The sequence below is a fragment of the Phyllobates terribilis genome, unplaced genomic scaffold (genome assembly GCF_046119375.1).
Source record: "Phyllobates terribilis strain yellow unplaced genomic scaffold, ASM4611937v1 Scaffold_7__3_contigs__length_470593459, whole genome shotgun sequence".
Taxonomy (NCBI): Eukaryota; Metazoa; Chordata; class Amphibia; order Anura; family Dendrobatidae; genus Phyllobates; species Phyllobates terribilis.
The window spans coordinates 146,136,297-146,152,093 of record NW_027362767.1 but is presented as its reverse complement, the minus strand read 5'-3'; the positions used below and the strand labels follow the sequence as shown (position 1 = coordinate 146,152,093).

The following is a 15,797-nucleotide window of genomic DNA, read 5'->3' as shown; positions in this document are numbered from 1 at the left end:
ATACATGTATATACACTGTCGTATACCTCACCGGTCATATATACATGTATATACACTGCCGTATACCCCACCGGTCATATATACATGTATATACACTGCCGTATACCTCACCGGTCATATATACATGTATATACACTGCCGTATACCTTACCGGTCATACATATATGTATATACTCTGCCGTATACCTCACCGGTCATATATATATGTATATACTCTGCCGTATACTCCACCAGTCATTTATACATGTATATACCCTGCCGTATACCTCACCGGTCATATATACATGTATATACACTGCCGTATACCTCACCGGTCATATATACATGTATATACACTGTCGTATACCTCACTGGTCATATATATATGTATATACTCTGCCGTATACCTCACCGGTCAGATATACATGTATATACACTGCCTTATACCTCACCGGTCATATATATATGTATATACTCTGCCATATACCTCACCGGTCATATATACAGGTATATACTCTGCCGTATACCTCACCGGTCAGATATATATGTATATACACTGCCGTATACCTTACCGGTCATACATATATGTATACACACTGCCGTATACCTTACCGGTCATATATATATGTATATACTCTGCCGTATACCTCACCGGTCATATATACATGTATATACCCTGCCGTATACCTCACCGGTCATATATACATGTATATACACTGCCGTGTACCTCACCGGTCATATATATATGTATATACTCTGCCGTATACCTCATCGGTCATATCTACATGTATATACACTGCCTTATACCTCACCGGTCATATATATATATGTATATACTCTGCCGTATACCTCACCGGTCATATATACAGGTATATACTCTGCCGTATACCTCACCGGTCATATATACATGTATATACCCTGCCGTATACCTCACCGGTCATATATACATGTATATACTCTGCCGTATACCTCACCGGTCATATATATATGTATATACTCTGCCGTATACCTCACCGGTCATATGTACATGTATATACACTGCCGTATACCTCACCGGTCATATATATATGTATATACTCTGCCGTATAACTCACCGGTCATATATACATGTATATACACTGCCGTATACCTCACCGGTCATATATACATGTATATACACTGTCGTATACCTCACCGGTCATATATACATGTATATACACTGCCGTATACCCCACCGGTCATATATACATGTATATACACTGCCGTATACCTCACCGGTCATATATACATGTATATACACTGCCGTATACCTTACCGGTTATATATATATGTATATACTCTGCCGTATACCTCACCGGTCATATATACATGCATATATACTGCCGTGTACCTCACCGGTCATATATATATTTATATACTCTGCCTTATACCTCACCGGTCATATGTACATGTATATACACTACCGTATACCTCACCAGTCATATATATATGTATATACTCTGCCGTATACCTCACCGGTCATATATACATGTATATACTCTGCCGTATACCTCACCGGTCATATATATATGTATATACTCTGCCGTATACCTCACCGGTCATATATACATGTATATACTCTGACGTATACCTCACCGGTCATATATATATATATATATATGTATATACTCTGCCGTATACTCCACCAGTCATATATACATGTATATACCCTGCCGTATACCTCACCGGTCATATATACATGTATATACACTGCCGTATACCCCACCGGTCATATATACATGTATATACACTGTCGTATACCTCACCGGTCATATATATATCTATATACACTGCCGTATACCTCACCGGTCATATATACATGTATATACACTGCCGTATACCTCACCGGTCATATATACATGTATATACACTGCCGTATACCCCACCGGTCATATATACATGTATATACACTGCCGTATACCTCACCGGTCATATATATATGTATATACACTGCCGTATACCTCACCGGTCATATATACATGTATATACACTGCCGTATACCCCACCGGTCATATATACATGTATATACACTGCCGTATACCTCACCGGTCATATATATATGTATATACTCTGCCGTATACCTCACCGGTCATATATATATGTATATACTCTGCCGTATACTCCATCGATCATATATATGTTATGGTTAATTTTTTAATATCTAGATGTCATTATTAATTTAGAAAAAAAAAAATTTATATTTTTGCTGTGTCTGAAGTCTGCTAGAGTGTTTTCTAATTTCACATTGTGGAATGTCTGACTAAGATACTTGTTTCCTGTGAAGTCCTTGACAAGAAGGTTTAGGCTGGGCCAAGGGAAATGTGTTTGTTACTTATAAGTCTATTTCGGTTTTCTGTTCAGTTGTATGTAACAATGAAGTTCTGTTCTGTCTAGATAATAAATATGGCGAGTCTTTGTTGCCACTCCAGAAGACTTTACCTGCTGACAATGCATGTCACATGTATTCTGTCTCTCTTCCTTCATCGATGAAGTATCTTAATTTGAATCTCACTGGCAATGTGAAGACCCTTTGCGGTCTATTCCAAAGTTCTCCTTAAAACAAAGAGGGTCTCCGTAACATATATATGTATATACACTGCCGTATAGCTCACCGGTCATATATACATGTATATAGACTGCTGTATACCTCACCCGTCATATATACATGTATATACACTGCCTTATACCTCACCGGTCATATGTACATGTATATACACTGCCGTATACCCCACCGGTCATATATATATGTATATACACTGCCGTATACCCCAACGGTCATATACAGTGCTGGCCAAAAGTATTGGCACCCCAGCAATTCTCTCAAATAATACTCAGTTTCTTCCTGAAAATGATTGCAATCACAAATTCTTTGGTATAATTCTCTTCATTTAATTTGTCTTCAATGAAAAAAACACAAAAAGAATTGTCCTAAAGCCAAATTGGATTTAATTCCACACCAAACCTAAAAAAGGGGGTGGACAAAAGTATTGGCACCCTTTGAAAAATCATGTGATGCTTCTCTAATTCGTGTAATTAACAGCACCTGTAACTTACCTGTGGCACCTAACAGGTGTTGGCAATAACTAAATCACACTTGCAGCCAGTTAACATGGATTAAAGTTGACTCAACCTCTGTCCTGTGTCCTTGTGTGTACCACATTGAGCATGGAGAAAAGAAAGAAGACCAAAGAACTGTCTGAGGACTTGAGAAACCAAATTGTGAGGAAGCATGAGCAATCTCAAGGCTACAAGTCCATCTCCAAAGACCTGAATATTCCTGTGTCTTCCGTGTGCAGTGTCATCAAGAAGTTTAAAGCCCATGGCACTGTGGCTAACCTCCCTAGATGTGGACGGAAAAGAAAAATTGACGAGAGATTTCAACGCAAGATTGTGCGGATGGTGGATAAAGAACCTCGACTAACATCCAAACAAGTTCAAGCTGCCCTGCAGTCCGAGGGTACAACAGTGTCAACCCGTACTATCCATCGGCGTCTGAATGAAAAGGGACTGTATGGTAGGATACCCAGGAAGACCCCACTTCTTACCCCGAGACATAAAAAAACCAGGCTGGAGTTTGCCAAAACTTACCTGAGAAAGCCTAAAACGTTTTGGAAGAATTTTCTCTGGTCAGATGAGACAAAAGTAGAGCTTTTTGGGAAAAAGCATCAACATAGAGTGTACAGAAAAAAAAAAGAGGCATTCAAAGAAAAGAACACGGCCCCTACAGTCAAACATGGCGGAGGTTCCCTGATGTTTTGGGGTTGCTTTGCTGCCTCTGGCACTGGACTGCTTGACCGTGTGCATGGCATTATGAAGTCTGAAGACTACCAACAAATTTTGCAGCATAATGTAGGGCCCAGTGTGAGAAAGCTGGGTCTCCCTCAGAGGTCATGGGTCTTCCAGCCGGACAATGACCCAAAACACACTTCCAAAAGCACTATAAAATGGTTTCAGAGAAAGCACTGGAGACTTCTAAGGTGGCCAGCAATGAGTCCAGACCTGAATCCCATAGAACACCTGTGGAGAGATCTCAAAATGGCAGTTTGGAGAAGGCACCCTTCAAATATCAGGGACCTGGAGCAGTTTGCCAAAGAAGAATGGTCTACAATTCCAGCAGAGCATTGTAAGACACTCATTGATGGTTACCAGAAGCGGTTGTTCGCAGTTATTTTGGCTAAAGGTTGTGCAACCAAGTATTAGGCTGAGGGTGCCAATACTTTTGTCTGGCCCTTTTTTGGAGTTTTGTGTGAAATGATCAATGATTTGATTTTTGCTTCATTCTCTTTTGTGTTTTTTCCTTGCAAGCAAATTAAATGAAGAGAATAAGACCAAAGAATCTGTGATTGCAATCATTTTCAGGAAGAAACTGAGTATTATCTGACAGAATTGCATGGGGTGCCAATACTTTTGGCCAGCACTGTATATATATGTATATACACTGCCGTATACCTCACCCATCATATATATATGTATATACACTGCCGTATACCTCACCGGTCACATATACAGTTGTGCTCAAAAGTATACATACCCTGGCAGAATTTTTCCTTGTTTCAGAGAATATGAATGATAAGAAAAAAACTTTTTCTCCACTCATGGTTATTGGTTGGGTGAAGCCATTTATTGTCAAACTACTGTGTTTTCTCTTTTTAAATCTTAGTGACATCCAAAAACATCCAAATTACCCTGATCAAAAGTTCACATACCCTGGTGACTTTAGCCTGATAACATGCACAGAATTTGACACAAATGTGTTTGAATGGCTACTAAAGGTAACATCCTCACCTGTGACCTGTTTGCTTGTAATCAGTGTGTGTGCATAAAAGCTGAGTGAGTTTCTGGGATCCAGACAGACTCTTGCATCTTTCATCCAGCCACTGACGTTTGTGGATTGTGAGTCATGGGGAAAGCAAAAGAACTGTCAGCGGATATACGGGAAAAGGTAGTTGGACTGTATAAAACAGGAAAGGGATACAAAAGGATATCCAAGGAATCGATTTTGCCAGTCAGCAGCGTTCAAACTGTGATTAACAAATGGAAAATCAGGGGCTCTATAAAAATGGTCAGGTAGACCAACAAAAATTTCGGCCACAACTGCCAAGAAAATTGTTCGGGATGCAAAGAAAAACCCACAAATAACATCAGCTGAAATTCAGGACTCTCTGAAAACTAGCAGTGTGGCAGTTTCAAGATGCACAATAAGGAGGCACTTGAAGAAAAATGGGCTGCATGGTCGAGTCGCCAGAAGAAAGCCATTACTGCGCAAATGCCACAAAGTATCTCGCCTACAATACGCCAAACAGCACAGAGACAAGCCTCAAAACTTCTGGAACAAGGTCATTTGTAGTGATGAGACCAAAATTGAACTTTGTGGCCAGAACCATAAACGTTACATTTGGAGAGAGGTCAACAAGGTCTATGATGAAAGGAACACCATTCCTACAGTAAAGCACAGAGGTGGATCGCTGATGTTTTGGGGATGTGTGAGCTACAAAGGCACAGGAAACTTAGTAAAAGTTGGAGGAAACATGAAAGCAGCACATTATCAGCAAATACTGGAGGCAAATTTGCACTCATCACCCCAGAAGCAATGCATGGGACATACTTGGACGTTCCAACATCACAACGATCCAAAACACAAGGCCAAGTCGACCTGTCATTGGCTACAGCAGAACAAAGTGAAGGTTCTGGAGTGGCCATCTCAGGCTCCTGACCTCAATATCATTGAGCCACTCTGGGGAGATCTCAAGCGCGCAGTTTATGCTAGACAGCCCAGGAATTTACAGGAACTGGAGGCTTTTTGCCAAGAAGAATAGGCAGCTTTACCATCTGAGAAAATAAAGAACCTCATCCACAACTACCACAAAAGACTTCAAGCTGTCATTGATGTTAGAGGGAGCAATACACGGTATTAAGAACTGGAGTATGTGAACTTTTGATCAAGGGCATTTGGATGTTTTTGGTTGTCATTAAGATTTAAAAAGAGAAAACACAGTAGTTTGACAATAAATGGCTTCACCCACCCAATAACCATGAGTGGAGAAAAAGTTTTTTGCTATTATTCATATTCTCTGAAACAAGGCCAAGAAAGGAAAAATTCTGCCGGGGTATGTAAACTTTTGAGCACAACTGTATATGTATATTCACTGCCGTATACCTCACCAGTCATAAATACATTGTCACAGAAGAAAATTGGCCTGTATAAGCGATTGGTGGTGGCAGCTAGTAGTCCTTTTGTTATTGGGAGTTGGCAGTTACCGCACTGTGGGAATATACATACAGGGGTGTGAAAAAGTGTTTGCCCCCTTCCTGATTTCTTACTCCTTTGCATGTTTGTCACACTTAAATGTTTCAAATCACAAAACAAATGTAAATATTAGATAAAGACAACACAAGTAAACACATAATAAAGTCCTTCATTTAAAAACTGCATTATTAAGGGAAAAAGAAATCCAAACCTACAGGGTCCTGTGTGAAAAAGTGATTGCCCTCTAAAACTAACAACTGGTTGGACCAACCTTAGCAGCAACAACTGCAATCAAGGGTTTGCGATAACTGGCAATGAGTATTTTACAACGCTCTGGAGGAATTTTGGCCACTCATCTTTCCAAAATTGTTGTAATTCAGCCACATTGGAGGGTTTCCAAGAATGAACTGCATTTTTAAGGTCATGCTACAGCATCTCAGTTGGATTAAGGTCAGGACTTTGACTAGCCCACTCCAAAGTCTTAATTTTGTTTTTCTTAAGCCATTTAGAGGTGGACTTGCTGGTGTGTTTTGGATCATTGTCCTGCTGCATAACCCAAATGCGCTTCAGCTTGAAGTCACGGATAGATGGTTGCACATTCTTCTTCAGGATTTTTTGGTAGACTGCAGAATTCATGGTTCTATTTACCACAGCAAGTGTTCCAGGTCCTGAAGCAGCAAAACAGCACCAGACCATCACACTACCGCCACCATATTTTACTGTTGGTATGATGTTCATTTTCTGAAATACTGTGTTATTTCTACACAGATGTAATGGGACATACACCTTTCCATAAGTTCAAGTTTTGTCTCGTCAATCCACAGAGTATTCTCCAAAAAGTCTTGGAGATCATCAAAATGTTATCTGGCAAAACAGAGACAAGCCTTTATGTTCTTTTTTGCTCAGTATTGGAACTCTGCCATGCATGACACTTTTGCCTAGTCTCTTTCTTATGGTGGAGTCATGAACACTGACCTTCACTGAGGCAAGTGAGGCCTGCAGTTCTTTGGATGTTGTTGTGGGGTCTTTTGTGGTCTCTTGGATGAGTCGTCACTGCCTCTTGTCAGGCAGGTCCTATTTAAGTGATTTCTTGGTTGAGAAGAGGTGTGGAAGTAATCAGGCCTGTGTGTGGCTAGGGAAATTGAACTCAGTTTCCCAAAGATGTGATAAACCACAGTTAATCTATGTTTTGGGGAGATGGGGGGGGGGCAATCTTTTTTTCACACAGGGCCCTGTAGGTTTGGATTTCTTTTTCCTTTAATAATAGATACATTCATTTAAAAACTGCATTTCGTGGTTACGTGTGTTATCTTTCTCAAATATTTAAATTTGTTTTATGATCTGAAATGTTTAAATGTGACAAACATGCAAAAGAATAAGAAAACAGGAAGGGGGCAAACACTTTTTCACACCACTGTATATTCCATGAGTTGGAATCAGAGGTGTAGATACCTTACGCTCACTGTGAGTTCCCCAATAACTGACCTTGTAGTGGAAGCAGCCGAGGCCTCGTCCATCACTCGTCAGACAATTGCATAATTGTCCTGACGATTGGAGGCAGTGGAGTTGCATGCCCTGAAAAAATTGGTAACAGTGGTGGGTTCAGTGTGACCTCCCCGCTGTGACCTTTGACTATTGGCAGCGGTGGGATGTTACAAAGCATTAGTGATCTGGTTTGAGAAATCATCCCTGTCACTGAAAACTTGCACGGTTTCTGAGAGGATTCTGTGCAGAGTTTTGAAGATCAGACTCAGGGTTTTATTCTTTTTCACCTGGGACAATACTGTACGTGTAGCAGTTACACCCCCCCCCCCCTCTTGTTTTTCTGTCCTATCTTTTATTTGACACTTATGGCTATAGTTGGGGAGTCCTGGTGCAACCACTTGAAAAAGGAGGCTCTTGCTGCCGTCTATGCGGTCAGGCAGATTGACTCCACTGGCAAAAACAGGCAGATGATCGCTGCTCTGGTCCAACACGACGCAGAGCAAGTCCATCACCTAAGCCCTGCTGAAGGGAAGGCCAACCAAGGTGTAGAGGGTGCTGCTGCAGAGGTCCTACCTATCGAGGCAAGCCACAGCAGCATCCAGGGTGGCGTGGACACCCTCCTGAAGATGACCCTACTGCAATTCAGCGCAGATGATCGTAACAGACTGTTAAGGCTCATTGAGCAATACCAAGAGCGAGCTGAGTGACAGGTCCAAGGTGGCCGAGAGAGACGATCATCAGGCCCAAGCCGACCGTGAGGCAGAGCAAGAGGCTGCTGAGCGACAAGTTGAGCAAGAGTACCAGCTGGAATTAATCCAACTCCAAAAGGAACCATCCACCCCACTGAACTGTGAGTCTAGTAATGTCTCCACCTTTAGACCTCGACCTGAGCATTTTCCTACCATGGACAAGGACGCGGATCTGAACACATTTTGCAGGGGTTTGAAAAGGCCTGCAGACAGTTCCAGCTGCCTGATGACCAGTCGGCCTGATATTTAACCCCAGGGCTATAAGGCAAAGCTCTGTAGATGTTCGCATCTGTACCTCGAGATCAAGATGGAGACTATGAGGCCATCAAACAGGCCCTGGTAAGGAAATACCAGCTGACTCCTGAGTTCGGGCCTTCAACGTGCCTGAAAAATTTCAGGCCCTCCAACGTGCACCTCATGACAGCTACAGTGATGTGGTGGACAGGCTCAGAACCAACTTTGAGCAGTGAGTCCAGGGACTATCAGTCACCACCTTTGAGGAATTGAAGGACCTGATGGTAAAGGACCAATTTCTGCTTCTACTTCCTGAGGAGGTGCGACATTCATGATGGAACTGGTAGCCAAAGGTGACTGCTAGAGCAACGCAGATTGCTGATACCTATGAGGCCAACCATACACCTGAGGTGGGAAGTCAGCAGTCGCCAGCTGGAAAGGGGATAAGCAGACACCCAATGCCCCTGCCAGCCGGTCCTTCTTCTAGCACCCGGCCTGCATCCGACTCCCGCCGGTTCCATGCTTGGCAAACTTCTTAACATTGCACACTGTTGAAACTGGGATACCAAGGTCTTTGGAGATGGCCTTATACTCTTTGGAAGTCTTGTGTTTGCTAATAATAGCAGTTCTGATGTCCTCAGACAACTGCTTCGTCTTCACCATTGTGACAAAGGAACAGGGCCTACCATGTTTTTTTAAAACACTGAAGTCATCATTCATTGGCTAATTCATGTCACATGGGCACCGACAATTAATTACAGATGAATCTCTTTTGTGATCTTTTACAAGCGAGTCAAAATGTGTTTCCATACTAAATTAATGTAAAGGTGACAATACCGGTGACACCGAAAGCTTTAGGTTTTTCTATTTTTCCCCCCATTGTTTTTTGCATTTATCATGAGTCTGTATACAAAAAACTGTTTCACTGGATTAATTTTTTTTCACATTATGTACTTACACTTCATGGTGCCAATAATGATGAGCAGGACTGTACACAAGTTACCGGGCAGGAGGGGGGACTCTGTGTATACCGCCATATACCACACCTGGCAGGGGACCTGCTGTGTGTATACCACTATACACCTTACCAGGGGGAGCAGTAGTTACATCAGACCAGCACTAGGGGCAGCACTGGCCACAGATCCTGTGACTTAGAGGAGTTCCCCTTTAATACATGCTGGTTGAGAGGGGGTGGGGTCTCTGGAAGGAGGCGGAGCCATGGACCATTTCATATTTTTATTTTACAGTCCAGGTCATCTACCTTCCTTTAAAAGGGACAGTGCTTTCAATATTGTAGAAAATCAGGGCAGGTCCCGATGCCCCCTGTTGAGGGTCACTGTACCAGGGATTCCTGACTAGTCGCACTATTTCAGTGCGGGTGACGGGGTCTTGTGCGGCACCATCACCATGGACGGGGGGGTGCCCGATGATAGTCTCCAGAGTAGTCACAGGATTTAAAGTGGCAGCACCCTCATTACTGCATGCAGCTCAGTCCCTGTCGTGGGGGTCCGCGCTCATCCTCCCCTCCGGGGACATTAGTAATTACAGTAAGGCAACGTCAGATAGTCTCCAGTCTGTAGCCAATGGGCAACCTCGCCGCGGCAAAATGGGGTCCGCCCTGTACACGGGCAGAAGGCGGCCTCCCGCTGCACGCTATGCAGTCCCCCGCCGTCACATGACCCGGCACTGCTCTCCGCTGCCGGGATTCAGGTTCATCGGGTCCAGATCGAAATTCAAACCAGGCGGCTGTAAGAAATAAGAAAAGGTATCACGGCTTCTACTCCAGTCACAGCCAAAGCAGCACGCAAAAGTCTGCACTAAGCTACCAGGGAGCAATGCATTTTGGGAGTTTAGCAATTAGCTCCAAGTGCAGGCAGTCTCCAAAACTGACTGCAGATTTGGATGTGACTGGAGTATATGAACAGAGAATGCTGCTCTAGATGTGACTGGAGTATATGAATAGCGAATACTGCTGTAGATGTGACTGGAGTACATGACTAGCAAATGCTGCTCTGGAGTATAAGAATGACACTTCAGCTTTGGCTGTGACTAGAGCACAGGTTATTGTAGGCAGAGTTACTGTCCGGGTGCTGTAATCGTATGCAGCTCTCCTGTTCCGGGAGGAGGGGGTCACAGTTGTGTAATAGTGGGTGATGGGCTCGCTGGGGGTCCCACCTCCTCTTTCCTCGGGGCTTGGAGTGTGAGCAGAGTTAGTAAACAAGCTGCAAGGCCGAGCCAAGAAGCCAAAACTGGTTACAGCACAGCAGATGTCTCGTCACAGCGTGCCAGGATCCCAAATAGAAAGCGGAGGAGCGCGGAGGAGGGCGGGGGCTGGAGGTGGAACAACTCCCATCATCTATTTATACCCCGATGGACAGGAGAAGGAAATAACCTAAAATGTCATGAAGACTGCGCCGCGGAGGACGGGGGAGGGGAACTGCTCCCAGCATGCACTACGACTGAGGTGTGATGCTTCATACAGCTATGAGCGCATGTCCGCAGCCTGCAAATGTCCTGAATGCAGCTTTAGACGTGACTAGAGTAAGCGCTCACTCACCGAGTCTCTGGCCAGCTCCTTAGGCGGGTGTCCGAGCTCCTGCAACTGAGAGATGGGAAGTGAGTGGTTAGTACTGCTCCCTGCCCCTGCTGCTCCTGCGCTGCCCCCGACAGGAACGGCGCCCTCTGCTGCTGCTCCTGCGCTGCCCCCCACAGGAACGGCGCCCTCTCTGCTGCTCCTGCGCTGCCCCCGAAAGGAACGGCGCCCTCTCTGCTGCTCCTGCGCTGCCCCCGAAAGGAACGGCGCCCTCTCTGCTGCTCCTGCGCTGCCCCCGAAAGGAACGGCGCCCTCTCTGCTGCTCCTGCGCTGCCCCCGACAGGAACGGCGCCCTCTCTGCTGCTCCTGCGCTGCCGACAAGAACGGCGCCCTCTGCTGCTCCCGCGCAGCCCCGACAAGAACGGCGCCATCTGCTGCTCCTGCACTGCCCCCGACAAGAATGGCGCCTTCTGCTGCTCCCGAGCTGCCGCAGAGAAGAGAAGCGCCACTTGCTGCTCCCGCGCTACCAACAAGAGTGGCGCCTCTTCCACCCAGACAAAGAGTTCTACCCCCAACAAAAGTGCCACCCCCTGCTGCTCCTGAGCTTCCTCCAACATGAACAGTGCCCCTGACAAGAGTGGTGCCCCTTGTTCCCCCCCCCCGATAAGAGCGGCGCCCCTGACAAGAGATGCTTTCAGCTGCTCCCAACGAAAGTGGTGTACCATGCTGCTTCAGATAAGAGACGCTTTCAGCTGTTCTAAACAAGAGTGGCAGCCCCTAGTGTTCCTTCATAGCCCTCAACAAAATTGGCAGCACGCACTGACCCAGACTAGCAACATTCCCTGCTGCGGAACACGACAAGAGCGACGCCCTGCTCTCTCGCTGTCAAAGAGACGAGTGTCGCCCTCATTGCCCCGTGGCACACAGGGGTATAACACCACTCACCTGCTGCATCAGATCCATGATGGCTTCAAATCTGGCTGCCTCGTCTCCTGACTGCTCGGTCTCGAAGTGCCGGCAGATCTGGGCCATCAGGCTGTGCTGCTCCTGGTACTTGTGGTACTCCTCGGCCGGCAGGGTGTCCCGATGTGCCTGCAGCCATTCCGGGAACTGAGCGACGGGAAGAGAAGAAAGAAAACTAAAAGCATCCGCTCCCGGGAAAGCTGGGTGACAGCAGTCATGGCCTCCACCACAAGGGGCGCCCTCACCTTGTCGGTGATCTCTTTCAGGGACGGGTACAGCACCTCCTTGGACAGCAGGTTCTGCATGATGTTCTGCATGAACGGGAGGATGTTGCCCTCCCCCTCCCCCTCGTCCACAGCCAGGCCCTCCATGGCGCGGGACAGCTCCTCCTCCGACAGGCTGGAGTTCTGCCAGGCACAAGGGTACATGGGTAATTACCTAGTCACAGACGCCCGAGACCCCCGGGGCCCGATCTCTCACCTGTAGCTCGTCCGCGTTCTTGGCGAGTCCCGTCAGTGTCTCCTTCAAGCACGAGGTGAATTCCTGCTGCGACGTCTCATCGCTCCCTGACCAAAGAAGCAGAGCGACCATGGAAGATCAGCAGAGCCCCCACAGAGGAGCCTCCGCACCGCACAGGAGCCCCCCGAACACATACACACCGCACCGAAGAGGAGCCCCCGCACAGGAGCCCCCCCCGCACTGAAGAGGAGCCCCCACACAGGAGCCCCCCCGCACACCGCATCGAAGAGGAGCCCCCACACAGGAGCCCCCCCGCATCGAAGAGGAGCCCCCACACAGGAGCACCCCCTACGGCCAACACCCAACCATCCCTGGATTGGAGGTCATACAGCGGGGTCTCCTCCATCAGGATCCCCCTCTATTAACTACTGACGCCGTCTGATCAGCACCAGGTACCCCAAATGTATCATTACAGGAGTGGCACCACGATGGCCGCGGGCACCTGCACCAACGTCTCACTGCAATACCCATTTATCGGAATAAATAAACCAGCATGAAAATACCGTCCTATGGCTGAAGACCTGATACGTTGTCAGTGCTGGATTACCAGGTCGGGGGTGACAGACTGATCTGTGGGATTACGTACAGTGACTCACTATCTCCGATAATCCAGGATAATCCCGAGCTCTAGGATACTGGATTATTGAAAACTAAACAGCGATTCCAGCTGGGGAGGGGCTGTCATATATACGGGCGGCCGTATCTGCCGCCATCTCTGTGTACACTCTTAACCAACCCTGCAGGTGGACTCTGACCTTTGCCCCCGGCTGAGCACAGTGTGACCTTTGCCCCTTACCGACTTTCCCGGCCGCCTCTGACAACCTCTGGAACTGCTCCACCAGGTGCGGCTCCTCCTCCGCTAGCTCCTTCATGGCTTTTTCGAACTCCTGTGTGGCCTGGGCGGCGAGCTCACTGCTGAACAGCTCCTGGAAGAACTTCTCCTGGGATGTGAAGAGGGCGTCCTGCTGGGAGAGAGTGGGGCAGCGCCCCCCGGGGTCAGGGGAGGGTGGGGTTAGCGCTCCCGCCCCCCCCAGGGTCAGGGGAGGATGGGGGCAGGGGAGGATGAGGCTCCCCCCGGGTCAAAGGAGGATGGGGGCAGGGCTCCCCCGGGTCAAAGGAGGATGGGGGCAGGGCTCCTGCCCCCAAGGGGTCAGGGGAGGATGAGGGCAGCGCTCCCCCGGGGGCAGCGCAACCCCCCCCCCCCCGGGGTCAGAGGAGGATGGGGGTAGCGCTCCCCCGGGATCAGGGGAGGATGGGGGCAGCGCTTCCCCGGGGTCAGGCTGCAGGCGGACACACATCAGGGCAGCACTCACCTTGGCGGTATCGGCTGGGGGTCTCTCTGCGGATTGGTTAGCGGCTGCAGGAGGAGGAGGGGGAGGGGGGCGGCTTGTCTTCTCAAAATCGTCCAGCGCGCCTGTCGTACACAGAACATGTGACTCATCAGACCGGCTGACACCAGAGAGCAATGACGCACAGCCCCCAATACAGAGTGCAGAAAACCTGACTCCAGAGAGCAATAGCAGCACACTCACATGTCAATCACCAGCAGACTACAACTCCCAGCATGTTCAGACTGCAAGATCTGTAGCAGTACAATAAGACTGCACCTGATACCAGAGAGCAATAGTAGATCCTGTGCACACAACCTGTCAATCATCTCGGATCCCCATAAACAGCATTTGGCTGACTCCAGAGAACAGCAGCATGCGCAGCGCCCCCGTGCCTCCCTCGCCCCCCAGGGCTCACTGTCCAGCAGCTCGTCCAGCTCCTTGTCTTCTACTCCCCCAGCTCCGGCCATCTTTCCTGCTTCCTTGTGAAGGGGACGTGTTTGCGTGGCGTCACCACCTCGCATCCAATAGAACACTGCGTACAAGTAAGGGCAGTGAGGCCGCGAAGGCTGGCGCCATTTTTAAAAGGCATCAGAAGGTGACCGGGAGGAGCCATGTGGCGGGGCTGCCAGTAGGCGGCGACCTCACATTGCGCTTTATGCTTCCATAATCAAGATCTCCGCTTACTATCAGTGAATGTAAACAGCAAAAAGCCCCTGTCATGTATCTGTATTGTTTCCTCTCACTGCAGCATAGATCTTGAAGATGGTGAAGAATGTAAAGAGACTTTGTGTAAGAAAGTGGTAAAGAAATGTAATATGTCCTAATGTCAGACTGTCCGAACATCCGAGAGAGTGCGGAGAACTCAGCAACAGCCATGAGGGAACCCGCTGCCATGAAGGGGTTAATGGGTCTGTGTGATGTTAAGTGGAGACAGTGTCGGACTGGGGTGCGAAGGGCCCACCAGTGACCAACTGCGGGGCCCCACTGCTCTGCTACATGAACATGTGACATTATCCTCAGTCACATAGTTATATAACAATGAGCTGGGCGGATTGTTACATCAATAAGATGTCGCCTCTGGCTGCACATAGTGATTCCCATGTATAGTGCCAAGTACTGCTCATATAAGAGGGGCCCACCGGAGGATTCCCCTGTGCTCCTGTGGGCCAGTCCAAGCCTGTGTGGAGACCACAAGAACATCACTCATCACAATCCAGGAACACCCAACAAGACCTGCCGTATACCGAGAATACACCACAAGACCCTCCGTATACCGGGAACGCCTCACAAGACCTGCCGTATACTGGGAACACCTCACAAGACCTGCCGTATACTGGGAACACACCACAAGACCTGCCGTATACCGGGAACACCCCACAAGACCCTCCGTATACCGGGAACACACCACAAGACCTGCCGTATACCGGGAACACCTAAGACCTGCCGTATACCGGGAACACACCACAAGACCTGCCGTATACCGGGAACAACCAACAAGACCTGCCGTATACCGGGAACACCCCACAAGACCTGCCATATACCGGGAACACCCAACAAGACCTGCCGTATACCGGGAACACACCACAAGACCCTCCCGTATACCGGGAACACCACACAAGACCTGCAGTATACCGGGAACACACCACAAGACCTGCCGCATACTGGGAACACCCCACAAGATCTGCCGAATATCGGGAACACCCAACAAGACCTGCCGTATACCGGGAACACACCACAAG

General features: G+C 47.8%; 1 protein-coding gene across 2 annotated transcripts; it reads right to left on the bottom strand.

The window, feature by feature from the left end:
- Positions 1–9,934: 9,934 nt before the first annotated feature.
- On the bottom strand, positions 9,935–14,622 carry PEX19 (peroxisomal biogenesis factor 19). 2 transcript variants are annotated; one of them, XM_073639392.1, is made up of 8 exons: positions 14,474–14,622; positions 14,041–14,141; positions 13,524–13,692; positions 12,689–12,774; positions 12,454–12,615; positions 12,191–12,355; positions 11,270–11,314; positions 9,935–10,458 (listed from the first exon to the last, which is right to left on the bottom strand). In XM_073639392.1, exons 1-8 carry the CDS (start codon positions 14,577–14,579, stop codon positions 10,384–10,386), a joined length of 909 nt encoding a protein of 302 aa, XP_073495493.1. In that variant the 5' UTR covers positions 14,580–14,622; the 3' UTR covers positions 9,935–10,383. The 2 variants fall into 2 exon arrangements, with proteins under 2 accessions (XP_073495493.1, XP_073495494.1); XM_073639393.1 differs by having other exon boundaries at positions 13,524–13,689.
- Between the last annotated feature and the right edge of the window lie 1,175 nt (positions 14,623–15,797).